This window comes from Podarcis bocagei (assembly GCF_964188305.1).
Source record: "Podarcis bocagei genome assembly, chromosome: 4".
Classification (NCBI taxonomy): Eukaryota; Metazoa; Chordata; class Lepidosauria; order Squamata; family Lacertidae; genus Podarcis; species Podarcis bocagei.
Window position 1 is genome coordinate 17646551 of NC_138128.1, and position 21998 is coordinate 17668548.

At 45.5% G+C, this 21998-nt stretch overlaps 1 protein-coding gene across 8 annotated transcripts in view; it reads right to left on the reverse strand.

Moving 5' to 3' along the window:
• LOC308584834 (uncharacterized protein) overlaps positions 1 to 21998 on the reverse strand; it is a 228757-nt gene that overhangs the window by 106972 nt on the left and 99787 nt on the right. For 7 of the 8 annotated variants that reach the window (XR_014007041.1, XM_081189919.1, XM_081189918.1 and 4 more), the window contains exon 5: positions 13662 to 13784. The exons of the other annotated variant lie outside the window; for it this stretch is intronic. Coding sequence is in view for 6 of the 7 variants with exons in the window: in XM_081189919.1 (XP_081046045.1) it covers positions 13662 to 13784 (123 nt within the window). In the remaining variant the exon portion in view is untranslated. The remainder of the gene's footprint in view (positions 1 to 13661; positions 13785 to 21998) is intronic. 8 annotated transcript variants of the gene reach the window in all.

Genomic DNA, 21998 nt, shown 5'->3' on the forward strand with positions numbered 1-21998 from the left:
AGAATGAGGAGCAACATGTGAGAGACGTCAGAGAAGTGTTGAGCAGGCTGCGAGCCAACAGGCTGTGGGTGAAACTGGAGAAGTGTCAGTTTCATACCAAGGAGGTGGAATTCCTGGGGTACCTCCTGTCAGACAAGGGATTGGCCATGGATCCCGGCAAGGTTCAGGCAGTGCTGGAATGGAAAACACCCAAAACCAAGAAGGATGTGCAGAGGTTCCTAGGGTTTGGGAACTTTTATCGTAAGTTCATCCGAAACTTCGCCCACCTGACGGCGCCCATTACAGACTGTCTCAGCAGTAAAAAGAAGTTTGTTTGGACGGCGGAGGCGGGACGAGCGTTTGAGGAACTGAAAAGGGCCTTCGCCTCTGAAGAACAACTTCTGCATGTCGATTTACAAAAAAGGCTGAGGGTCGAAACAGACGCATCTGACAGAGCCATAGGGGCGGTGCTTCTTCTGCAGCCGGAGAAGGAGGAGTCAGAGTGGCGACCATGTGCCTTCTTTTCGCGAAAGCTGAACAAATCCGAGAGGAACTACACGGTGTACGACCGGGAGCTTCTTGCTATTCATGAGGCTTTCCGGAGATGGAGGCACCTGCTAATTGGGGCACAACATAAGGTGCAAGTGTGCACGGACCATAAGAATCTAGAGTACTGGAGAACTGCGCGAGTGCTCAACCAACGGCAGTTGAGATGGGCCCAGGAGTTCTCCAAATTTAACTTTGAGATATGTTACGTGCCAGGCCCAGAGAACGTTAGGGCGGACGCTCTCTCACGCAAACCCGAATATTTGGAGGGGGAGGGGGCACCCGAAGAGACACATGTCATTCCAGAAGACCGCTGGGTGTGTGGGGCGGTATTGGTGGGGCAAAGGGAATTGGTAGAGGGAACAGTGCATGATGAATACGCCCAGGACAAACTCAGGGGTCTCAGGAGGGAGGGAGACAAACCCGGGGGTTTTGAGGAGAGAAACGGGGCGTTGTACTACAAGGGAGCGTTATATATACCTGAAGGGGAATTAAGGGAGAAGGTACTCAAGCAACTGCACGATAGCCCCACAGCAGGGCATTTTGGGCAACACAAAACCATGTGGCTGGTTACCAGGGAATTTTGGTGGCCCAAGGTCAGGGAAGATGTGCGGGAGTATGTGAGAGGGTGTGACCAATGCCAACGAGCCAAGGGGGAGAGGCGGGCACCGGCAGGTTTATTAGAACCACTACCCACACCTGAAAGACCATGGGAAACAGTGGCAATAGATTTCATGACTGATCTGCCGAGGTCTAGAGGGAAAACAGCCATCATGGTTGTGGTAGACCTGTTAACTAAAATGGCCCATTTCATAGCCTGCTCACATGCGGTCACAGCAGAAGAAACCGCTAAATTGTTTGTAGAAAATGTGTTTAGGTTGCATGGCGCCCCCTTGAGGGTGGTTTCAGACCGAGGGAAACAATTTACTTCCAGGTTCTGGAGGAAGCTCATGAGCTTACTGCATGTTGAAGTTAATTTCTCAACTGCCCGTCATCCAGAAACCAACGGGCAGGCGGAAAGAGCTAATGGTGTCCTCCAGCAGTATTTGAGGTGTTATGTGAATGACAGAGAAAATGATTGGGTGGAGAAGCTGGCGTTGGCAGAATTTGCCTACAACAATGCAGAGAACGTGTCCACGGGAATGAGCCCCTTTTTGGCTAATCACGGGTGCCATCCCCGAGCCTTCCCAGGGGGGGAAGGGGAGAACTGGAGCGTTCCAGCTGCAGAACAGTTCGTTGAAGAAATGGAAGCGATCCATCGCCAGCTCCAACTTAACTTAAACAGGGCTAAGGAGGAATATAAGAGGCAGGCAGACAAAAACAGAAGGGAAGGTGAAACCATTAGGGTGGGGGACCAGGTGTGGCTGTCAACCAAAGGGTTACCATTCAAAGGGGGTTGTAAGAAGTTAAGACCCAAAAGGCTGGGTCCATTTGAAGTCACGCAGCAGGTCAACCCAGTGGCTTTCAGACTCCGGTTACCGAACCACATGAAGCTGCACCCAGTTTTCCACAGGTCGTTGCTGTCACCGTATAAAGGAGACAGAGAAGGGAGGGTCACTAGGGGGCCAGCAATGGAGGAGAAGGAACACAGCTACCAGGTTGAGGAGATCCTCGATTCCAGGTGGAAGGGAGATCAAGTAGAGTATTTGGTAATGTGGGAAGGGGAACCGGAGTCGGAAAACACCTGGGTTAGGGCAGAGGATGTCAATGACGAAGTTTTAATAGAAACTTTTCATCAGAGGTTTCCACGTAAACCTCAGCCCGTAGCGAGGTTCCGGAGGAAATACTTTGCCACCACCGACGAAGAAGAGGAGTTGGAGGGGTTCACAGATTCCGAGGAGGAGGAGGATTCAGCGAGCCAGGACGGCGATCGATGGAGGGAATTGTTCGAGACGTCTGAAGATGAAGAAGATTCTTTTCAGGGTTTTTACCCTTCATCTCCCAGAGGAGAGGAAATGGGAGGGGGTGAGGGGGGCCCTGGAGGGGAGGTGGATGTCAGGGAACTGCCATCGGAGCATCAGGTGGTGGAGGGTCTCAGGGAGGAAGAAAGAGACTCAACAGCTGAGGCAGGGACCAGCAGGGGGAGGAGTGAATCTCTGAGGGAATGCGAGCAGGAGGGAGGGCTCAGAGACGCTTCCAGTGAGAACAGTGGGGAAGTATCTGAGGCGCCCGTGGGGAGACCCATGCCTCGCCGGAAACTGTCACGCCGTGAATCCAGGAGACGCGTTTCCGTCAAGGAGCTTCTTTGCTGGAAGCGCTTCCGCCGGCAGCCACTGTCAGACTCTACGAGTGACTAGAGCAGACATGTCTGAGGAGCTCTGTCACGCACAGAGGTTTGTGGAGCCGCACAAACTCTGAGGGAGTACGCTTTTACGCACAAGCAGCTAATCATCCCCTCACAGGTGCATTTACCTTAGTTTGCCATGATTTGAGGGCAATCGATGCAGAACTACAATCTCACATTGCTACATCAAATGACTGTTATTCAGTTCAGTTTCATGAGTACTATGATTTAGCAGAGCTGACAAAGGGCAGGAAAGGTTTCTCCAGCATGTTAACAGAGTAAATTAAGTGGACAACATAGCTCCACATGAGAGAGAAACTGACAAAAACTGGTTGAACGACCTTCCTGGTTTTAAATTGTAGGTTTTAATGTTCAACTGTTTTACCATCGCATACGTAAAAGCCACCTTGAGAACACGGATGAAAGGCAAGGTAGAAGTTTGTTTTTAAAAAATAAAATAACAGAATGGAAGCTTTCTTTGTAATCCATGCACTGACAGAAGATAAGCTTGCCTCACAATGCACCATTCATCTTAGCCTTAGCCTTTTAATTATTCAGGGCTAATCAATATGTGTTTCAACCCTTTTAATTGTGAGTCATTAATGGCATTTATTTACATCTATTCACAGGCTGAAAAGGTACCTTCTCAGTTTAACAATTTGCAATTGCCATTCTAAATTTCAAGAAACAGTATACTTTGGGTAAATTCAGACGGTCGTGAATTGAGTTGTGGCTACTTGTATAAATTCACTGTTTATACAAAAATCCCACAATGTTAATAACTCATATGACCTAGATGCAGGTAGTCTTTTCCCTATTGCAAACATAGCAGTATGCCTGGCCCTGAGTGAAAGTGAAACCTTTGGTATGAAATTACTTTGAATACAACTCTGCCCACACACCCCAGGATCCCACCTTAAGTGCTAAGTCTTCCTTAATGGATATAACAACCCAGCACTTCCAACACAGTTATAGCTGTATCAGGAAGTACAGAACCCAAGACAAGAGTTGGAAATGCTCATTATCATTTGCATTGCAATGTGGATGAAAAGTTCCTCATGCATGCACCTTTCTCTCGCTAGAGCAAAGCTTGCGATAATATAGGAGAACAATCTCTTCCAAATTGCCATGAGCACCGCAACCAGGGCATTACGACAGAAGTCAAGACATGCTCCATAAATGCAATCTGACTCTTCCTTGAACTTAGTCGAGTTAATTGAAGTTGATAACCAAATAAGTGGCTTGAACACTAAGATGGTGAAACAGTCTCTGCTGAAGACTTGCGGGAGCAAAGAATGTCAGGACTGCATTGTAGATGGGAATAAGCAGGAAAGAGCAGCTTCTTGGGGTCACTCACATGTCTGTTTTGCGACACTTCTTATAACATGCAAAGCAGCCCTGGCATACTTTGTTTCCACATCTCTTTGATGAAAACTATTCCAGGATTTGACCCCCTTACTGTTAAAACTCCTTTTCCAATTTTCAACCTCAATTGATTAATAGGCAATTTGTAGCTACATGTTCCTTTACCCAGAGCTACCTTCAATCCAAATTGCTGCACATATTAAGCTTTAAATGCACAGCTCTGAAAAGAGGGTCAAACTTTGCTATCCAGAGGAAGTAAAAGTTGCAGCAAGGCTCCAACTCTACTTCCACTGTTGGAGACAGTATACTTCTGGATGCTAGTTGCTGGAAACCGCAGGTTGGGAGAGTGTTGCTGTGTTCAGGTCCTGCTTGCCAGTTTCCCACGGGCATCTGGTTGGCTACTGTGGAAACAAGATGTTGGACTAGATGGGACACTGGCAAGATTGAGCTAGGCAATTCTTAAGTCCTTATGGGTACTTTAAAATTGACATTCATGGATCAGGTGCCCATTCTCTAGATCAGGCATGGCCAAACTTGGCCCTCCAGATGTTTTGGGACTACAACTCCCATCACCCTAGCTAACAGGACCAGTGGTCAGGGATGATGGGCACTGTAGTCCCAAAACATCTGGAGGGCCGAGTTTGGCCATGCCTGCCCTAGATCAGGCTTCCTCAACCTTGGCCCTCCAGATGTTTTGAGACTACAGTTTCCATCATCCCTGACCACTGGTCCTGCTAACTAGGGATCATGGGAGTTGTAGGCCAAAAACATCTGGAGGGCCGAGGTTGAGGAAGCCTGCCCTAGATGATCGGTCATCAAATAAAGCTCGCAGGAAACTATTTGACACTTGAAGACTTCCAGAACTCTGCAGACAGAATCCAATAAGACTTCAATGTAATTAAGACATGGTTTTTTAAATGGGTTTATGTATGTTCCAGTTTTGCAGACAGGAAACTGAAGCCAAGTGATCATGAAGATGAGTGGTGATATCAGTGATTTGATGCATAGCTGACTCTTTGAACTCATAATTCCAGGGTCAAATCCCAACACAGTAAGTGAAACCACATTGGCTCTCATGCCCTTCACTGGAAAATCTATAATATGCTCATTTCAAGAAGTAAATAATGTATGACTAAAATGCAAATCATAGTACCGTACTTAGCACATATGGTCAACACAGAGAATCATTTAAGTAGAGTTGTGTCATATTTTCCAGTTTTGATTTGCAAGTAGAAACAAGCAGATTTGGTGGAATTCTCTCTCCTGCCCCCTCCCCCGCAAGAACAAAAAAGACTGTATAAAATGTTAACGTAATTCCAATCTTGTTTGGCACCATTATTTCCCCTGGTTTTATCATCTTCTCATTTCTGGTTCAGCAATGCAAGCGGATCCTATCCCATCATTGAACACAGGAAATGGAATCATGTTACAGTCCTACATAGCCAATCAGATTTAGCTGTGTGAGGAGGTCAGCATGGGCTAGTGAGAATGAGCAACATTTAAATGAATAACTGAACATTTTCACCGCAAGAATTGAAAAAAATATTTTTCAGCATAGCAAAAAATATTCATGAAAAATGGTCAGTAGCTGCAGCTCAGCTCATCATCTTCCACTGAAAATCTTGGAAATTTGGAAAGGAATGGCAAGTATCAGTTTAAAGACAAAAAAATAATAATCAAGATGTGATTATTCGACACATGGCCATTACATTTTCCAGTACTCGTTGAGAGTTAGTGCTGTTTTACGGCGAATGAAATAGTCTCAAATGTTACATGTTTTAGAAATTGGATACTTGCCAAATGCTTTGATGATTAAAAAAAAAATCTTAAGAATGCCTGCAGATCAAATTACAAGGATACAAGTATTACACTAATCAGTAAAACAAAAGACTGCTTTCATCAACAAGTGATCACAGGTTGTCACTCGTCTCTGACTTCAGGAGATTTGATGGAAGAAAACTTGATGATATAAATTAGAAATGACAGTCCACTGAAGGGAGTTAACACAGGGGTCACGAACTCTTTAACTAATTTCTGAAGCTTATCAATGTGAAGAGACATATCTATTTTCAGAGTGTGTTGCTCACTCAGGAAACCAGAATGTGGGATAAACTGGTACCTTGAACTCTTTAAATTTTATTAATTTCACCCCGCAAAGAAAATGACAGGGTCCTCCCCCGTGGTGTAAATTAGCTACGTGAAGAAATTTGTCCTGCGGGTACAACCCTACACACACCAATTTAAGGCTTGCTTCCGTTTTGAAGAAGCTGTAAATAGGATTGGGGTATAAATATAATTTGTACATTTTTCACCATAAGGTGCCACTTGCAGTCATTTCATAATGGAGATGCATGCATGTAAAACTAGTTGATTAAAAAGGAATGGTGAAAGAAGAAGACTGTCATCTGTGACAGATTTTGAAAAATCCAGGGGGCGGAGGGAAGGAAACAACAAGCTTGCAGAACCTGTGCACAACACACACACACACACAAATGTCATTCTCTTCTATCTGGTGCAGATCTCTCTCAAGGGTACTGTAAGAAGTCATGACACGGTAGAGAAAACCCATCATGTGGATCGAGAAAGAAAGAAATGAGAGTGAGTGTCTGGGTCTCCCACAGGCATCTGACTTGCTACTGTGATAACAAGATGCTTGATTATGATGGGCTTTGGGCCTGATCCTGCAGCGCTCTTCTCATATTCTGATGAGCCTCTCGGTACACAAATGTGATTTGTTGTTGTTTAGTCGTGCCCGACTCTTCGTGTCCCCATGTGATAAAAGCTTTCATTTCACAGGGGACAAGAGTGGTGTTCTCTAGCAGACATAAAGTTTAGCCTAGAAAATGGAAACCTGAGACTAAGCTTCAAGTCAGGAGTAGGCAACCTAAGGCCCGGGGGCCCAATCGCCAGCGTGCTTTTACATGAGTAGAATGTGTGCTTTTATTTAAAATGCATCTCTGGGTGATTTGTGGGGCATAGGAATTTGTTCTCTCCCCCCCCCAATATAGTCTGGCCCACCATATGGTCTGAGGGAAAAGGTTGCTGAAAAGGGCTGCTGACCCGTGCTCCAAGTGAACCTTGGCCAATGACAAGGCGAGGAATTCAACTTAGCACTATGGCAGTTGTTCCGTCATTGCAAGTTTTGCCGCCCATCTCCTCCTCCCTGAACTGTTCTGGGGATTCTCACAACAACAACAACAAAAACAACAACAACAACAACAACAACAACAACAACAACATTAAAAAGCTATGTGGGTGATAAATAAGACTTGCTTCCCCTGAAATGCGCAAAAAACCCTTCCCGATAAACTACTAATGCTTCCATTCAAACTCATGGTGACTCCATGTGGCTGGATAAGGCAGGAGCTGAAATGCTATGCTGTTTATAATTTCTGGTGAAATCTTATTCCCATATCTCTGAAATGGAACAGATATTTATTGTTAGCAGACACGAGAAGTCACAAAGAACTTGCAGGGTGATCCACCCCATGCCATTGTTCCCAACTTCTGTTAGCCACAATAGCTGATGGAGAACCTAGACATTATGTTTCTCTTGAACCTTGGTCAGTTTGCTAATAGACATGGACAGATTTATCCTTCATTGATTTGTGTACCCTCCTTTGAACCCAGCTGCTTTAGGGGCCTTCTCATTAACCCATTGCAATGAATAAAATCTAGCCAAGGGTTGCACAGACAATCATTTCCCTCCCTTTGCCTGTTCAGAGGTATTGAACATGCTGGGTATGCCTGATGGGAGTTGTAGTGCAACAACATCTAGAGGGGACAATGTTCCTGCCTTAACTGTACACCTATATCATTTTGAAAGTGACCTATTATAATAAGAGAAGTCTCCAAATCTAAGCAATTAGTACTAAATAACTGCCCAGTAAAGCCTATGATAAGAGATCTGAGCCAAAAAGTGAAGCTTTATGCTCACTTTAATTAACATAAGCCTTTGTTTGGTAGAAAACCTGAATCCAATTTTACAAAGTTTGTCATATATATGTTTTTACATTCTGTGTGACTAAGAAGTGAGATATGGGAGATAAAACTGTCATAACACAGCAGATGCAGAATTACACTTTGAAAAGCTAATCAATCCACTCCCCTCCGGCGTTTTTATTTAGCTGCGCACTACTTCACTAAACAGGAATTTACTTCACATCTGGAATTTACTTCCAGCTGTGAGGACTGCCCATTCCAGTGCAGTGAGATAATCTAAAAGTTGTCTGCTATAATTAAACTAGATTACAGAAAAGGTTCTCAAACTGTCATAGCAGGCTTCCCCAAGTTGATGGAAGTGTCAAAACCTCAACAAATGTAAGAGTAAGGGCTGATGTTTAAAAAACCGAAGGACCACGGGGAAGCTGCCAAAAAGCACTTACAATCCTATACATTGATAGTATATAGCAGCTTTAAGGATGATAGGATAGCACCAGTATTTAGACAGAGAGCAGCTGTGTGAAAAACCCTTGTAAATAAAGTTACAGGGCTGAGGAATGGAAATAAAAAATAGTAATGTCCCTGATTAGAACAGGGGTTGGGAATCAGCTCAGGGGCCACATTTCTTTGTGAACAACTTTCGGAGGACCTCATGCCAGTGCTAGGTGAGGCCAGAGGCAAAAATTATCATGGCCAGAGGGAAAACTTTTGTACCACATGTTGCATTTGCAGCATAAGGTTTTTCTAGACACCCCGCCTCCCAATTCTCCACTCAAGCAAGCAAGAGGCATTGCTACAGGTCAAGGATACATCCCAGACAGGCAGTATCACTCAAGGAAGGCACAGAGCAAGGCCTGTGAAGAATGTAGCCTACAGAGAGGCCTGAGGGCCAGAGAGAGAGAGATCTAGAACTCCGCATGTGCTCCCTGGCCTCAGTTTCCTCACCCCTAGATAAAAAAGATAGCTTCTGTACTCCAGGGAAGGCTGGCTTAGCACTATTTCCTCTTTGGCGATCACTTGTAGCCGAGTAAGATTGTCTTCCATGAACATGATTTTAACAGTGAATCTGTAAGTGGCTGTGGAGGCCAATTCTGGATCCACACATCCTTCCACAGTGGGGGCATTGGTTTCCGCATGGGAGTTGATCATGGAGAGGGTTTGGTAAGCGTGCCTTCCTCTTAGCACGTTTCTTCCTTTCGTCCTGAGTTCGAGTGTCTTCAAAGTCTATGACACCTTTGGTAAAGGCTGTTCTCCAACTGGAGCACTCGAAGGGCAGTGTTTCCCAATTGTTGGTGTTTATACTACATTTTTTTTTTAGATTTGCCTTGAAAGAGTCTTTGAACCTCTTTAAACCACCAGCATTACGCTTTCCATTTTTAAGTTTGGAATAGAGTAGTTGCTTTGGAAGACAATCATCAGGCATCTGAACAACATGACCAATCCAATGAAGTTGATGTTGAAGAATCATTGCTTCGACACTGGTGATCTTTGCTTCTTCCAGTACACTGGCATTAGTTCGCCTGTCTTCCCAAGTGATGTGTAAAAATTTTCAGAGACACCATTGATGGGATTTTTCGAGGAGTTGGCTTTTATAAGTGGTCCATGTTTAGCACTGTTTATATACTGACTGGCTGCAGCTCTCCAGGATCTTAGGCAGTGAACTCTCCAGTCCCTACCTGGAGATGCGAGAGACTGAAAGTGGGACCTCCTGCATGCAAAGCAAATGTTCTACTGAGTTATGTCCTGTCTTGTCTGGGGAATGGGCAAATATTGGAACATACTGTTGAAGGTCTCCTTTGTTAACCAATGGTTCCCACAATCCTCTGGCACCATTAGCTCATGCTTTGCTAGTGCTCAATATGGTGGGATTGTACATTTTTGCGGGAACCAGACACTCATCTCTAGATGATCCAAATAACTGCTCCTCTGCTTGAACCCTCAAAAGCAGCAAACTGCCATCCTAGGCTGATACTTAACTGCCACTGATCTCTCTTCTCGACATATCCTTGGCGTAACAATAAGTAGTGCCATGACAGATAAATCTTTGCATTCAGAGAAATAATGGGTTTCTGGAAGACTTATGGATTGACTCAGTTTAGTGAGCTAGAAAGCCTTAAGTGTTTATTAGTATAATGATGGATAGGAATCACAGTGGCACTCATGCATTGGAACAGCATCAAGCCAACATCGACCGCACTAACAGCATGTAAAGTTAACAAGACTTCTAGCTGACTTTCCCTATTTCTGGATGTGTGAATTATCTAAGCCAATCAAAAGAAAACCACATGAGAACTGAATGGAAAACCTCAATTAAAAAGAAGGCTTGCAAGAGCAGCTGGTAGCTTTCTGCGGAAGTTAACTCATCAGCTTTTCTGAGTGGGATGGAGAAGTGTGGGGTACATTTAATTGCAACAAATATTTATAGTGGAGTACACTCGGCGCGTTAAAATACTGGAAGGCAAAAGAAGATTTTTGAGTGAAATCCTAACTCAAGACGAAGCTTGATGTTTTGTGCAACTAAAGGGAAATAGCTGTATGGAAAATATCTGTGATAACTATTTTAAAAAACGTTTTTCGCAAACAGGAGTGTTCTTATTCAGGAGACCAGAAGCTATGCTGCAGTGCAACATTGGGAGGGCACTATGTTGGCTACCATTTCTATGACGAGCAACTCCACCAATTAGAAAGAAACCTCTTGGCAATGGAGGCCAGGCAAGCAAGCAAACATTTTAAAATCACCCATCCAGTAAACTTATGCAGGAGACAATGCAGATCAAAGCAAACCGAGACACATACACCATCTCTTAAGGCCCCCGTGAATGGCCTGATACTACACCAGTGGAATTAAAGGATACTTTATTCTTCCCTGACCAAGCATATGCTGCCAGAGTTGCAAATCGCATATTGTGGAACAGTGTATAAGCTTACTCATCCTAACTATGCTTGAATAAAAATCAGGCCAATCATTTTTAGGAGAGGGATGTGGAATCTGCAGACCTCCAGATGTTGTTGGACTCTAGCTCTCATCATCCCTGACCACTGGGCCATGCTGGCAAAGGCTGATGGGAATACAACACACATTGTTTCTAGATTATAGAATGATAGAGTTGAAAGGGACCACGAGGGTCATCTAGCCCAACCCTCTGCAGCGCAGGAATCTTTTGCCCAACGTGGGGTTTGAACCCACAACCCTGCGTTTAAGAGTCTCGTGCTCTACCAATTGAACTATCCCAGCTTCTATAATGTTTTGAACTGTTTTTAGAATGATGATGGTGGTGGTGGACTCCTTTGGGAGGAATTATAGAATCATAGAATTTTAGAGTTGGAAGGGACCCAAGGAATTCAGGAATCTCAGCTAAAGCATCCATGACAGGGTGGGATATAAATTGGATGGATGCATGGACAAATAAATAAGGAAAACATCTGGAGGGCTCCAGGTTCACCATCCATGCTCTAGGATCAGTGTCATAAGAGCACAGCCTTTATGGCCCAAATTATTGCTCAAGTTTCAAAATTCAAAATCAGAGAAACTTACAGAATGACCGTATCTCCTTCCCATATTGGATCAGGCCATTCATGCTTTGTCCAGCAACTGGCAAATACTCTTGCCGTCTAGGGCCAGATCCACTCTTTTCTTTCTTGAAGCCAGAAATATGGGTGGGTAGCAGAGATTTCTTGGCCAACAGAACCTCACATGAAAGTGAGATGCAAGTCACAAGGGTAATCACTCTCGGAACTTGATGTAGTATCGTTCTAAAATTTGATCACTAATACAGCAGCCTCAACCATATCTGGAGATGTTAAAATTGTGAACACTCTATGTATATATGCCCTGAAACAAGACATTTCACACCTCTAAACTATATTGATATAAAAGATTGCTAGGGTGATTCAAAGGCATGTTAGACCAAAGGTCCTTTATATGGTTGACATTAAAAGGAATATCTACATTTGGAAAAGATATGAGTTGCCAAAGGCTAACACAGAGAGCATCTGCTAAGAACAGTAATGCCTCAGGATTCTTACCTTCTACTATGTCAGTTGCAGACTCTAATTCAGCCCAAATTCAGTGTCTGAATAAAAGAGTAGCTGCAGGCAAAATAAAGATTGCAAACGAGAACCAGTTCATTTCAGACATAGCAGGCTATTTGATTGAGAAAGATTTGCTAGCTTCTGAAAACACACACAAAACCTAATCAGGTCAACCCTCCCCATAACAGCCTCGTCTGAAAATCTTATCATCATCATCATCATCAAGAAGAAGAAAGAGAAATGAAGCTGGGTTGTAGATAAAACTGGATTGAAAAACTTTCACAGGGCCAAGCAAGTCCTGAGAAAGTGGAGGCAGTTTCAGAGACTTTCAGGATTTCTTAAATTTGGGAGAGGAGATTTGTTGTTGTTGTTTAGTTGTTTAGTCGTTTCCGACTCTTCGTGACCCCATGGACCAGAGCACGCCAGGCATTTCTGTCTTCCACTGTCCCCCAGAGTTTGGTCAAACTCATGCTGGTAGCTTTGAGAACACTGTCCAACCATCTCGTCCTCTGTCGTCCCCTTCTCCTTGTGCCCTCTATCTTTCCCAACATCAAGGTCTTTTCCAGGGAGTCTTCTCTTCTCATGAGGTGGCATCAGTTCTTTGGCGATCAGCCTTCTTTATGGTCCAGCTCTCACTTCCATACAATACTACTGGGAAAACCATAGCTTTTACTATACGGACCTTAGAGGAGATTTACCCACTTTAAAAAAGGAGTGGCTGAGGGTTATAGTCCACTGTGATTTAAATTGGCACAAGAAAGGTAACAGAGATGGTGCCTGGCTAAGTATTTCATGGGAAGGAATTCAACAACACTGATGACCTCCGGATACAATGGTATCACCTCACCTGCAGTATGCAGTTTATATGTTATTTCTAAAATGTCAGATTTATGATGGTGATGATGATCTGTTCTCTGTAGGGACGAGGAACCTGTGGCCTGCCCAGTGATGTTGGACTACAACTGCCATTATCTCTTACCATCAGCCATGCTGGGTATGGATGATGGGAGTTGTAGTCCAGCAACATCTGGAGGGCAACATGTTCCCCATCCCTGTTCTGTGTGCTCTGATCAACAAACCTAATTTTTGCTTAGAGAAATCTTTACGCAATCTGTGCTGTTATATCTCGCCTCATGCTATTGATTTGATCTTCTCAGTCAAGCTACTGTAGAGGCACTGATAACAGAAACTCCAGAATGCGATAATCATTGTCATTATATTTTATTTGAGAAGTGTCTACAATTGACGAGGCACTGTTCAATGTATATAAGACAAATCCATGCCAGCATGCTTCCAGAGTCAAAATGGAACATGGAAGAACCCATTCAAATTATACTCAGATTTTTCTTTTTGAATAGATATCCTTTACAACTGCAGCTTCGTAATCAAGATATAAGCATTCTCAAAACAACAGTTTGCACAAATATCTTTCATTTGATTTCCAGACAACTAACACTATTTTTCCACTTCAGTAAACTGCTGATTAAACAAGAGACAGTGAATGGATTGTTACCTTCACAAGATGTCCGGTCTTCTCTCAGTTTCTGGCCAGCTGGACATTTGCAGTAGTAGCTGCCAATCATATTGCAACATTGGCCCTGACATCCTCCATTGGCAATGGCACATTCATTGACATCTGTGGTGAGAAGTGTTTTTATGAAGGTGAACACAGAAAACAGCATGTACAACATTTACGGTTAGGGTTAGCTATGTTTATTTTGCCTTGCACCAGAAGTGTTATCAGAGCAGCTAGAAAATCCAAAGGAGGTCTCCCTCACTGGAGAGCCAGTGTGGTGTAGTGGTTAAAGCAGTAGATTTGTAATCTGGTGAGCCGGGTTCGTGTCTCCGCTCCTCCACATGCAGCTGCTGGGCGACCTTGGGCCAGTCACACTTCTCTGAAGTCTCTCAGCCCCACTCACCTCACAGAGTGTTTGTTGTGGGGGAGGAAGGGAAAGGAGAATGTTAGCTGCTTTGAGACTCCTTCGGGTAGTGATAAAGTGGGATATCAAATCCAAACTCTTCTTCTTTTATCCTCAGAACAACACTGTGAGGTAGGCTAGGCTGATTGGCTCAAGGTAACCAAGCGAGCTGAGTTGGGATTTGAACCCAGGTTTGCCCTGCCCTAGCCCAGGACTCTAAACCTCCATAATCACACAGACTCTCACTTCCTCCACCTCATGCAGACCCGCACAACTTGTCACCAACCAAAACAAATCATAAATCACTAATTACCGTATTTTTCGGACTATTGGACGCACCGGTCCATAGGACGCACCTAGATTTGGGGGGGGGGGAAATAAAGGGGGAAAAATTTTATCCCCCCCCCGCCAGGCGCGGGGCTGGGGCGGGGAAGCCCGAGCTTCCCCCTCCCCCAGAACGGGACTCAGAGCCATGCCGAAGCTGCGCGCAGCTTTGGCATCGCTCTAGGAGCTTGCGGGGCTGGGGGAGGAGGAAGCCTTCCGCCAGCCTCCAAACCAAGTCGGGGGACAGTGGGAATGGCGCGCTATTCCGCGACCTGATCTGGAGGCTGGGGGTGGGAGAAGCAAGCCTGCTTCTCCCCCCCACCATCCCCACAACCTCCAGATCAGGTCGGGGAATCGCGGGATGGCAGCGCTCCGCCATCCCGCTATTCCATGACCTGATCTGGAGGCTGGGGGTGGGAGAAGCAAGCCTGCTTCTCCCCCCCACCATCCCCACAACCTCCAGATCAGGTCGGGGAATCGCGGGATGGCAGCGCTCCGCCATCCCGCTATTCCACGACCTGATCTGGAGGCTGGGGGTGGGAGAAGCAAGCCTGCTTCTCCCCCCCACCATCCCCACAACCTCCAGATCAGGTCGGGGAATCGCGGGATGGCAGCGCTCTGCTATCCCGCGATTCCCCGACCTGATCTGGAGGTTGTGGGGATGGTGGTGGGGAGAACCAGGCTTGCTTCTCCCACCCCCAGCCTCCAGATCAGGTCGTGGAATAGCGGGATGGCGGAGCGCTGCCATCCCGCGATTCCCCGACCTGATCTGGAGGTTGTGGGGATGGTGGGGGGGGGGAGAAGCAGGCTTGCTTCTCCCACCCCCAGCCTCCAGATCAGGTCGGGGAATAGCGGGATGGCGGCTCTGCACCTCCCCGCTGTCCCCAGCTTTTGGGTGCAGGCTGCTGCCCGCAAGCCTTGCGAGCCCGCGGGACATCCCGCCGGGCTTGCAAGACTTGGGATAGCTTCCTGAAGCCTGGAGAGTGAGAGGGGTCAGTGCGCACGGACCCCTCTCGCTCTCCAGGCTTCAGCAAAAGCCTGCATTCGCACCATAGGACGCACACACATTTCCCCTTCATTTTTGGAGGGGAAAAAGTGCGTCCTATAGTGCGAAAAATACGGTAAGCAGGGTGACCACCAGCAGCTGAATCACCTTCCTGTTTCGGCGTGTCTGCATGGAGTTATCAGAAATGGGTGGGCATGTTAAGTACCTGCCAGGCCGCCATTTACAGCTGGTGGGGTACATCTGAGTGGGTGGGTCATGCAGACCTTTCTTACTGTTGTGCCTCCAGGTAAGGTAAAGGTAAAGGGATCCCTGACCATTAGGTCCAGTCGTGACTGACTCTGGGGTTGCGGTGCTCATCTCACTTTATTGGCCAAGGGAGCCAGCGTACAGCTTCCGGGTCATGTGGCCAGCATGACTAAACCGCTTCTGGCAAACCAGAGCAGCGTATGGTTCTGTGGTTTAATCCACAGCGCCACCCGCGTCCCTGTGCCTCCAGGTACAGGATCATATTCTAACACAGAGGAGCAGCTGTCGACTGGTTGTGCCATCCCAACGTTCAGATTGGACTGATGAAAAAGTGCCCCTGGCCCCTCTTTGCAGGCTGGAATGTAATGTTTTGTGGCTCTGTTCTGCAGTTAAAGGCCAGGGTTCTGACTTACAGCTGCTGAAAGCCTCGCTCACCAGAATCCATTCTGCATATCCATTGTCGCTCAAGGTTGCAACCAATCTCTCCTCTTGAAAAATGCCTTGACATGTAACAAGTTTACCAAGCTGGATCTTAACAAATATTCAATGTTGCTCAGACATTCAAGCCATTTCTACTGACACCGCAGACGTTTCAGAAAATAAACGGGTTGACTTGTGTGTCTAAGAGCAACGCCCAGAAATAAATTTTCCAGCTGCGGCAGAAAGTTTTCAAAACTACTCGACGGTAAACCCTGCAGCTTTGAAAACCAAAGCAAAAGTGTTTAACTTAACGATTTCTCATTCCAATGTCTACAATATTTTGTACAGATAAAGGAACAATATTGACAGAGACGCTCACCGGCTGCAGACTTTCAAACGGGAATTGATCCGGGACCTGACTCTAACGACCTTCTTACACAATTATCAAGCACCCCTGGGACTTACCTAGACTATAGTTCAGTAGCCGGCTGCAGCCCAGGGTGGATTAATTTAAATACAGGTAGTTTAAATCAATGGCTTAAATCACAATTTAAATCACTAATGGATCAATCCTCTAAGCACGGGAAATCAACGTAGAACATACTGTCTTATATTAAGGTGGTGTAAAGGGCGTTGAGCTACTGAGCTGGCCCAAGCCGGGAAACCATTGTTACTATTATTTATTAAATTTGCGTAATGCCCTTCATCCGAAGATCCCAGGACAGTTCACAACAGAAAAATAATACGTAATAAAACGCAAACAAACCAATACCTCTCCACTAGTTAAGGCAAGCAGTAGCAGAAGAAAAAGGACTGCTGTTGTTTTTGGATATCCTTTTCATTTTTCCTGCACAGCTGTGTTTTATGGGTTGCCAGGTCACATCACCAAGCATGAACAACATTAAGATCCAGCCCAGGCTCCCCTCTTTCAGGGCTTATGCCGCCTTAAGATCTGCCAGACTCGGTTCAGCCAACTGGGTCCTGGCTCATACACTGGCTATCTCCACCTAAGTCAGGATGAGGGAGTCTGCTCACAAGCTGGAATGTCAAACCAGTGTGATAACATAGGAGCATAAGAAGAGCCTTCACCATGGCCAACCGGATGCCTGTGAGAAACCAGGAAGCAGAGGATGAGCACAACAGCACTCAGGGCTGTCTTAAGCATATCCGGCGCCGTGGTGCAAAGATACCTCCTGCTCACCCCCTCCCCGGCAACTCCAAAACAAGGGAGGGGGTGGTGAAAAATGTCCTCTGCCTCCCCCATCACCCCCGATCCCCAGTGTGGTGGAGGCGATAAAGCAGGAAAACGTGCTGGCGGACATGCTCTCTGGTGTTGGGGCTCCCGAGAAGGCAGCGCGGGAAGGCTACGCACTGCCTTTTGCCAGGAAGCAGGAGGAGGACAACAAATGGGAGCAGGGCCATCTTAAACAGATGCAGAGGCTTGGGGGGAGGAAGCTGCCCGCAGCTTCCATCCTAAGCCTCTGCGGGGATTGCTCTCCTCCTGCGGAGGCTTGGGAAGGAAGCTGTACACCCGCCAGCCATATACCGTATTTTTCGCTCTATAAGACACACCAGACCACAAGACGCACCTAGTTTTTGGAGGAGGAAAACAAGAAAAAATATATTCTGAATCTCAGAAGCCAGAACAGCAAGAGGGATCACTGAGCAGTGAAAGCAGCAATTCCTCTTGCTGTTCTGGCTTCTGTGATAGCTGCGCAGCCTGCATTCGCTCCATAAGACGCACACACATTTCCCCTTACTTTTAAGGAGGGAAAAAGTGAGTCTTATAGAGCAGAAAATACGGTAGTTGGTGGGGCGCAGCTGGCAGGTGTGCAGGGAAAGGGGAGGCTGCTGGCAAAGCCACACAGCTCCCCCACTTGCTAGGGCGCTCCGAGAGGCCGACGCCCTGGCGCAAAAAACCACAAAGACCAATGGCAAAGACGGCTCTGACAGCACTCTCCCGTCCTGTGGTTTCCGGCAACTGCTATTCGGAAACATTGCTGCTTCCAACTGTGGAGGTAGAGCGTAGCCATCACAGCTAGAAGACATCGACAGCTCTCTCCTCCACGAATTGGTCTAATCTTCTGACAAAGCCGTCTAGATTAGTGGCCACCCCTGCCTGCTATGGGAGAAAGTTCCATCGTTGCATGAAGAAGTGGCTTTCTTTCACATGTCCTAAATCTTTCAAAATTCATCTTCATTGGATGTCCACGAGTTCTAGTGTTATAGGAGAGGGAGAAAAACTATCCTCTATCCACTTTCTGAGGGACATGGGTGGCGCTGTGGGTTAAACCACAGAGCCTAGGGCTTGCCAATCAGAAGGTCAGTGGTTCGAATCCCCACGATGGGGTGAGCTCCCATTTCTCGGTCCCAGCTCCTGCCAACCTAGCAGTTCAAAAGCACCTCAAAGTGCAAGTAGATAAATAGGTACCACTCCGGCGGGAAAGTAAACGGCGTTTCTGTGCGCTGCTCTGGTTCGCCAGAAGCAGCTTTGTCATGCTGGCCACATGACATGGAAGCTGTACGCCAGCTCCCTTGGCCAATAAAGCGAGATGAGCACCGCAACCCCAGAGTCGGTCACGACTGGACCTAATGGTCAGGGGTCCCTTTACCTTTACCTATCCACTTTCTGCATGCCATGTATAATTTTACAAGCTTCTATCTGTCGCTTCTTACTTGCCTTTCCTTTAAACTAAAAAGTTACAAACGCTGCAACCCTTTTTCATTTAGCGAAGTAAATTACATTTAGTGCCATTCTAACACACGTCCCCCCTCCCTAAAATAAGAGCAGAGCTTTAATAGACCCTTTTGGAATAAAAGGTGATTTAGAGCATACACACACATGGAATGGGGGCAAGGAGAAAGTTTGCAGAAATTATCATGTGATCACAGACTTAAAATCTTGCCACCCTGGAATTTCTTTTTAATTTTGCTAGATGTTAAGTTGGTCTCTGTTTCAGCGACCACACTCATGGGGCTAACGCGTTCTGTGAACCATAATAAGCTGACTTTGGTGAATGTCATAGCTCACTGGACCTGTAATAAACTATTGGGGTGGAATAAGCTCTGCTAAAGTGTTCACATTCTCAGTGGCATAGCCCATAAACAAAGCCCACAATAATTTCAGGTAGTGCTATCAACTAACCCTACTGGTGTTCCAATAACCAGCGACAAATCTGGCACAAGGCTAGGGCCCAAAATTATTATGAATGATTTACTTCAGTAAATAAGCCAGTCATATGATAATTAAACATTCTGAGTTACTCGTGGAAGCTGAGGACAATTGCAAACCTTGGAAGGGTAGACAACAGTTCCAAAAGCAGGCAAATGCTTACTAGGATAAGGACCTGAAGGTTTATTTATTTATTTGCATATTTTTACACCCTGCAACATCGATGTAATCAAGGCAGCTAATGAAGTGTTAAGATATGGTAAAGGTACAACAAAAAATGGAACAACATAAAACAAGATAAATACAGTGGAATGAAACAATGACAGTCTGTTCAGGTAAGAGATCAAAAACTGCTCCGAGTTAAAACCATTAAGACTGGCAGTTATTAAAAGCCTGGGGAAACAGAGCAGCTTTTGCCTGCCACCCAAATGGTAGTAATGAGGGCATCAGGCAGGTTTCCCTGGAAATACTTTCCCTGGAAAGTCCAAAGTCCAAGGGCAAGGCGCCACTGCTAAAATGGCTCCATCTCAATTTACTGAACTTCATTCATTGAGAGCACTCAGAAGGCCCCAGATAATGATCTCAGTGGAATGAAAGACGGATGCAGGAAAATGTTGTTGAACTGAGACAACTGAGACACCCCCCACAAGACAAAGCAACCCTCATGGAAGCTGCTTCTTACATATGTGTACTCTGATTCCAAAGAGATGTAAAAACCTGCCTTGAGAAGCACAGACCATTTTGATCAAATATTCAGACCTCTGGAGTTGCTTCTCAACTCTTCCTGTCTGAACGATGCTTCTCACCTTACTGCCTTGTGTCTTGACAACAGGCATTGCTCACCGTGATGTGAGAAATGGTCTCCAAATAGCACATTGTTTTCCTCGTGTTTCTTTTTTTCTGCAGAAATAGAGACATGCTGGTTCTGACACTTAAATTTGAGACACTTAAATTGACTTATATATTTCCTGCATCTGTGGAGTGGTGTCTCTCTGAAGCACACTGTGCATTTTCAAATGTTAACAATTCCCCATCACAATATATAGAAGAGAACATTACCTAGGAGAAGGTATGGTGGAAATTAATTGTTATTGATAATATAAAACTTTACACTGTGTACATATTGAAAGCCACCCAGAATAATTTAGGTTATGAGGAGGAATACAAAAGCCATAAATAAAAATAAGAAAAACCTCTTTTTGCAAAAAAAGAAGAAAGTATATAATATGCACCAATATATTTCAAATTAAATAGATACTATAACCCAGTTCAGATGAAATGCTGAATCATGGTTTCATGTTATGAGGATGAGCCTCTGAGTTGAAACTCCTTTCCTCCTATGTGTGAGAGGAGGGAAAATGAAAGCTTCTACTTTGGTTTTGAATAACCCTCAGTTTCCTGCTATATCTGAACTTGGGAAACTATAGTTTAACTAAGGTTAGTCTGAATGAACCAGAATTAAAATATGGTTTCAGATCTTGGTTTGTTAACCAAGCACAGTTAAAACAAACCACAGTTTCATGAATTTGGACATAAACTGAAGCTGCAGTTTACTGAAAACTAAACATTTTTATTTTTATTATTATTATCATTAATAATAATAATATGGGAACTCTTGTGTGCAGAGGGGGTGTCATGTCCTGGCAAAACAGACTTCACAGGCAAGTTAAGAAGGTACCAATCCAGCAAGCAGTCGGTGGAGGAGAAGTAGAAGACAGACAGGGAACAGGTAGGGTTTTGTCAAGATCTCAACGCTTGGAGACAAGGGATGTTGGCAGCTGGTCTTTCAGGACCCTGGACAGAGGACAGTGAGCAGACAACTTGGTTTAATGAGAGGTTCTTCTCAACTGAGCCTTTTATGCTTCCTCTCTCAGGCTCCAACCACTTTGCTGAGATGTGCAGAGCCTCAAATGGGCAGTCAATGAAGCCCAGCTGTCCATCGTCTTTCCATGAGGTCATGCCTGGCACACCCCATCAGTTCTGTGAAGTGCAAAGCCATTAGAGGCAAGTGTGTTGGTCCCATGATGGACCTAGGTTTGGGAACTCTGGTCTGAGCTAGTCCCTCAACCTCTGTGTCTTGGACAACTGCTGGACTGGTCCTGAGTGAAGGGGGAAAGGAAAATGGAAAAATGAGTGCCTGAGAATAATTCCAGTAATATGTCAAGCGCTGGAATCAGGATTAGGTCAGCAATAAAAACAACAACACCAATGTCAGTGAATTAAACTCTTTATTCAAAGAAACCAAAACAGTGCAGACCTAGTGATCAACTCTTCCCAGTAGGTCTTGCCTCAAAGAGGCAGTTGCAAGGACTGAAGGTCCCTGTCTTCCTACTGCTCTCTAAGGCTCTTCCGCCAGTTTCTTCCCCAGAAGCCTAAGACTTCATCATCTTGTCTCTCTTTGCTCCTCCCTCTTCATTTTTCTGTGTTCTGGGAGACCGGGGGAAGGGGAGCTGGTCACAGCAGAAGGGGAAGATTCTGTGGCTTCTTCAGCAGCCTGTCTCCTGGCCTCCTCCTCTCTTGCCTCTGATTTTGGCCTGCTCTCAACCTCTTTCTGTTCCTGTCCCAGCCTCTTTCTGTTCACTAAACCCTGTTACCTCTTCAGCTTCTGAAACCTCCTCCTCTCAGTCTGTGCTCAAAAAAAATGTTTTTATTTGCACCTGTGCCATAAGCACAAAAACTTGAAATGTGTCTTTTGTTGGTTTATGAAATACAGTAAAGTTTCCGAATTGCATCTCATCATTGCACCTGGTAAGTGTTCAGGTT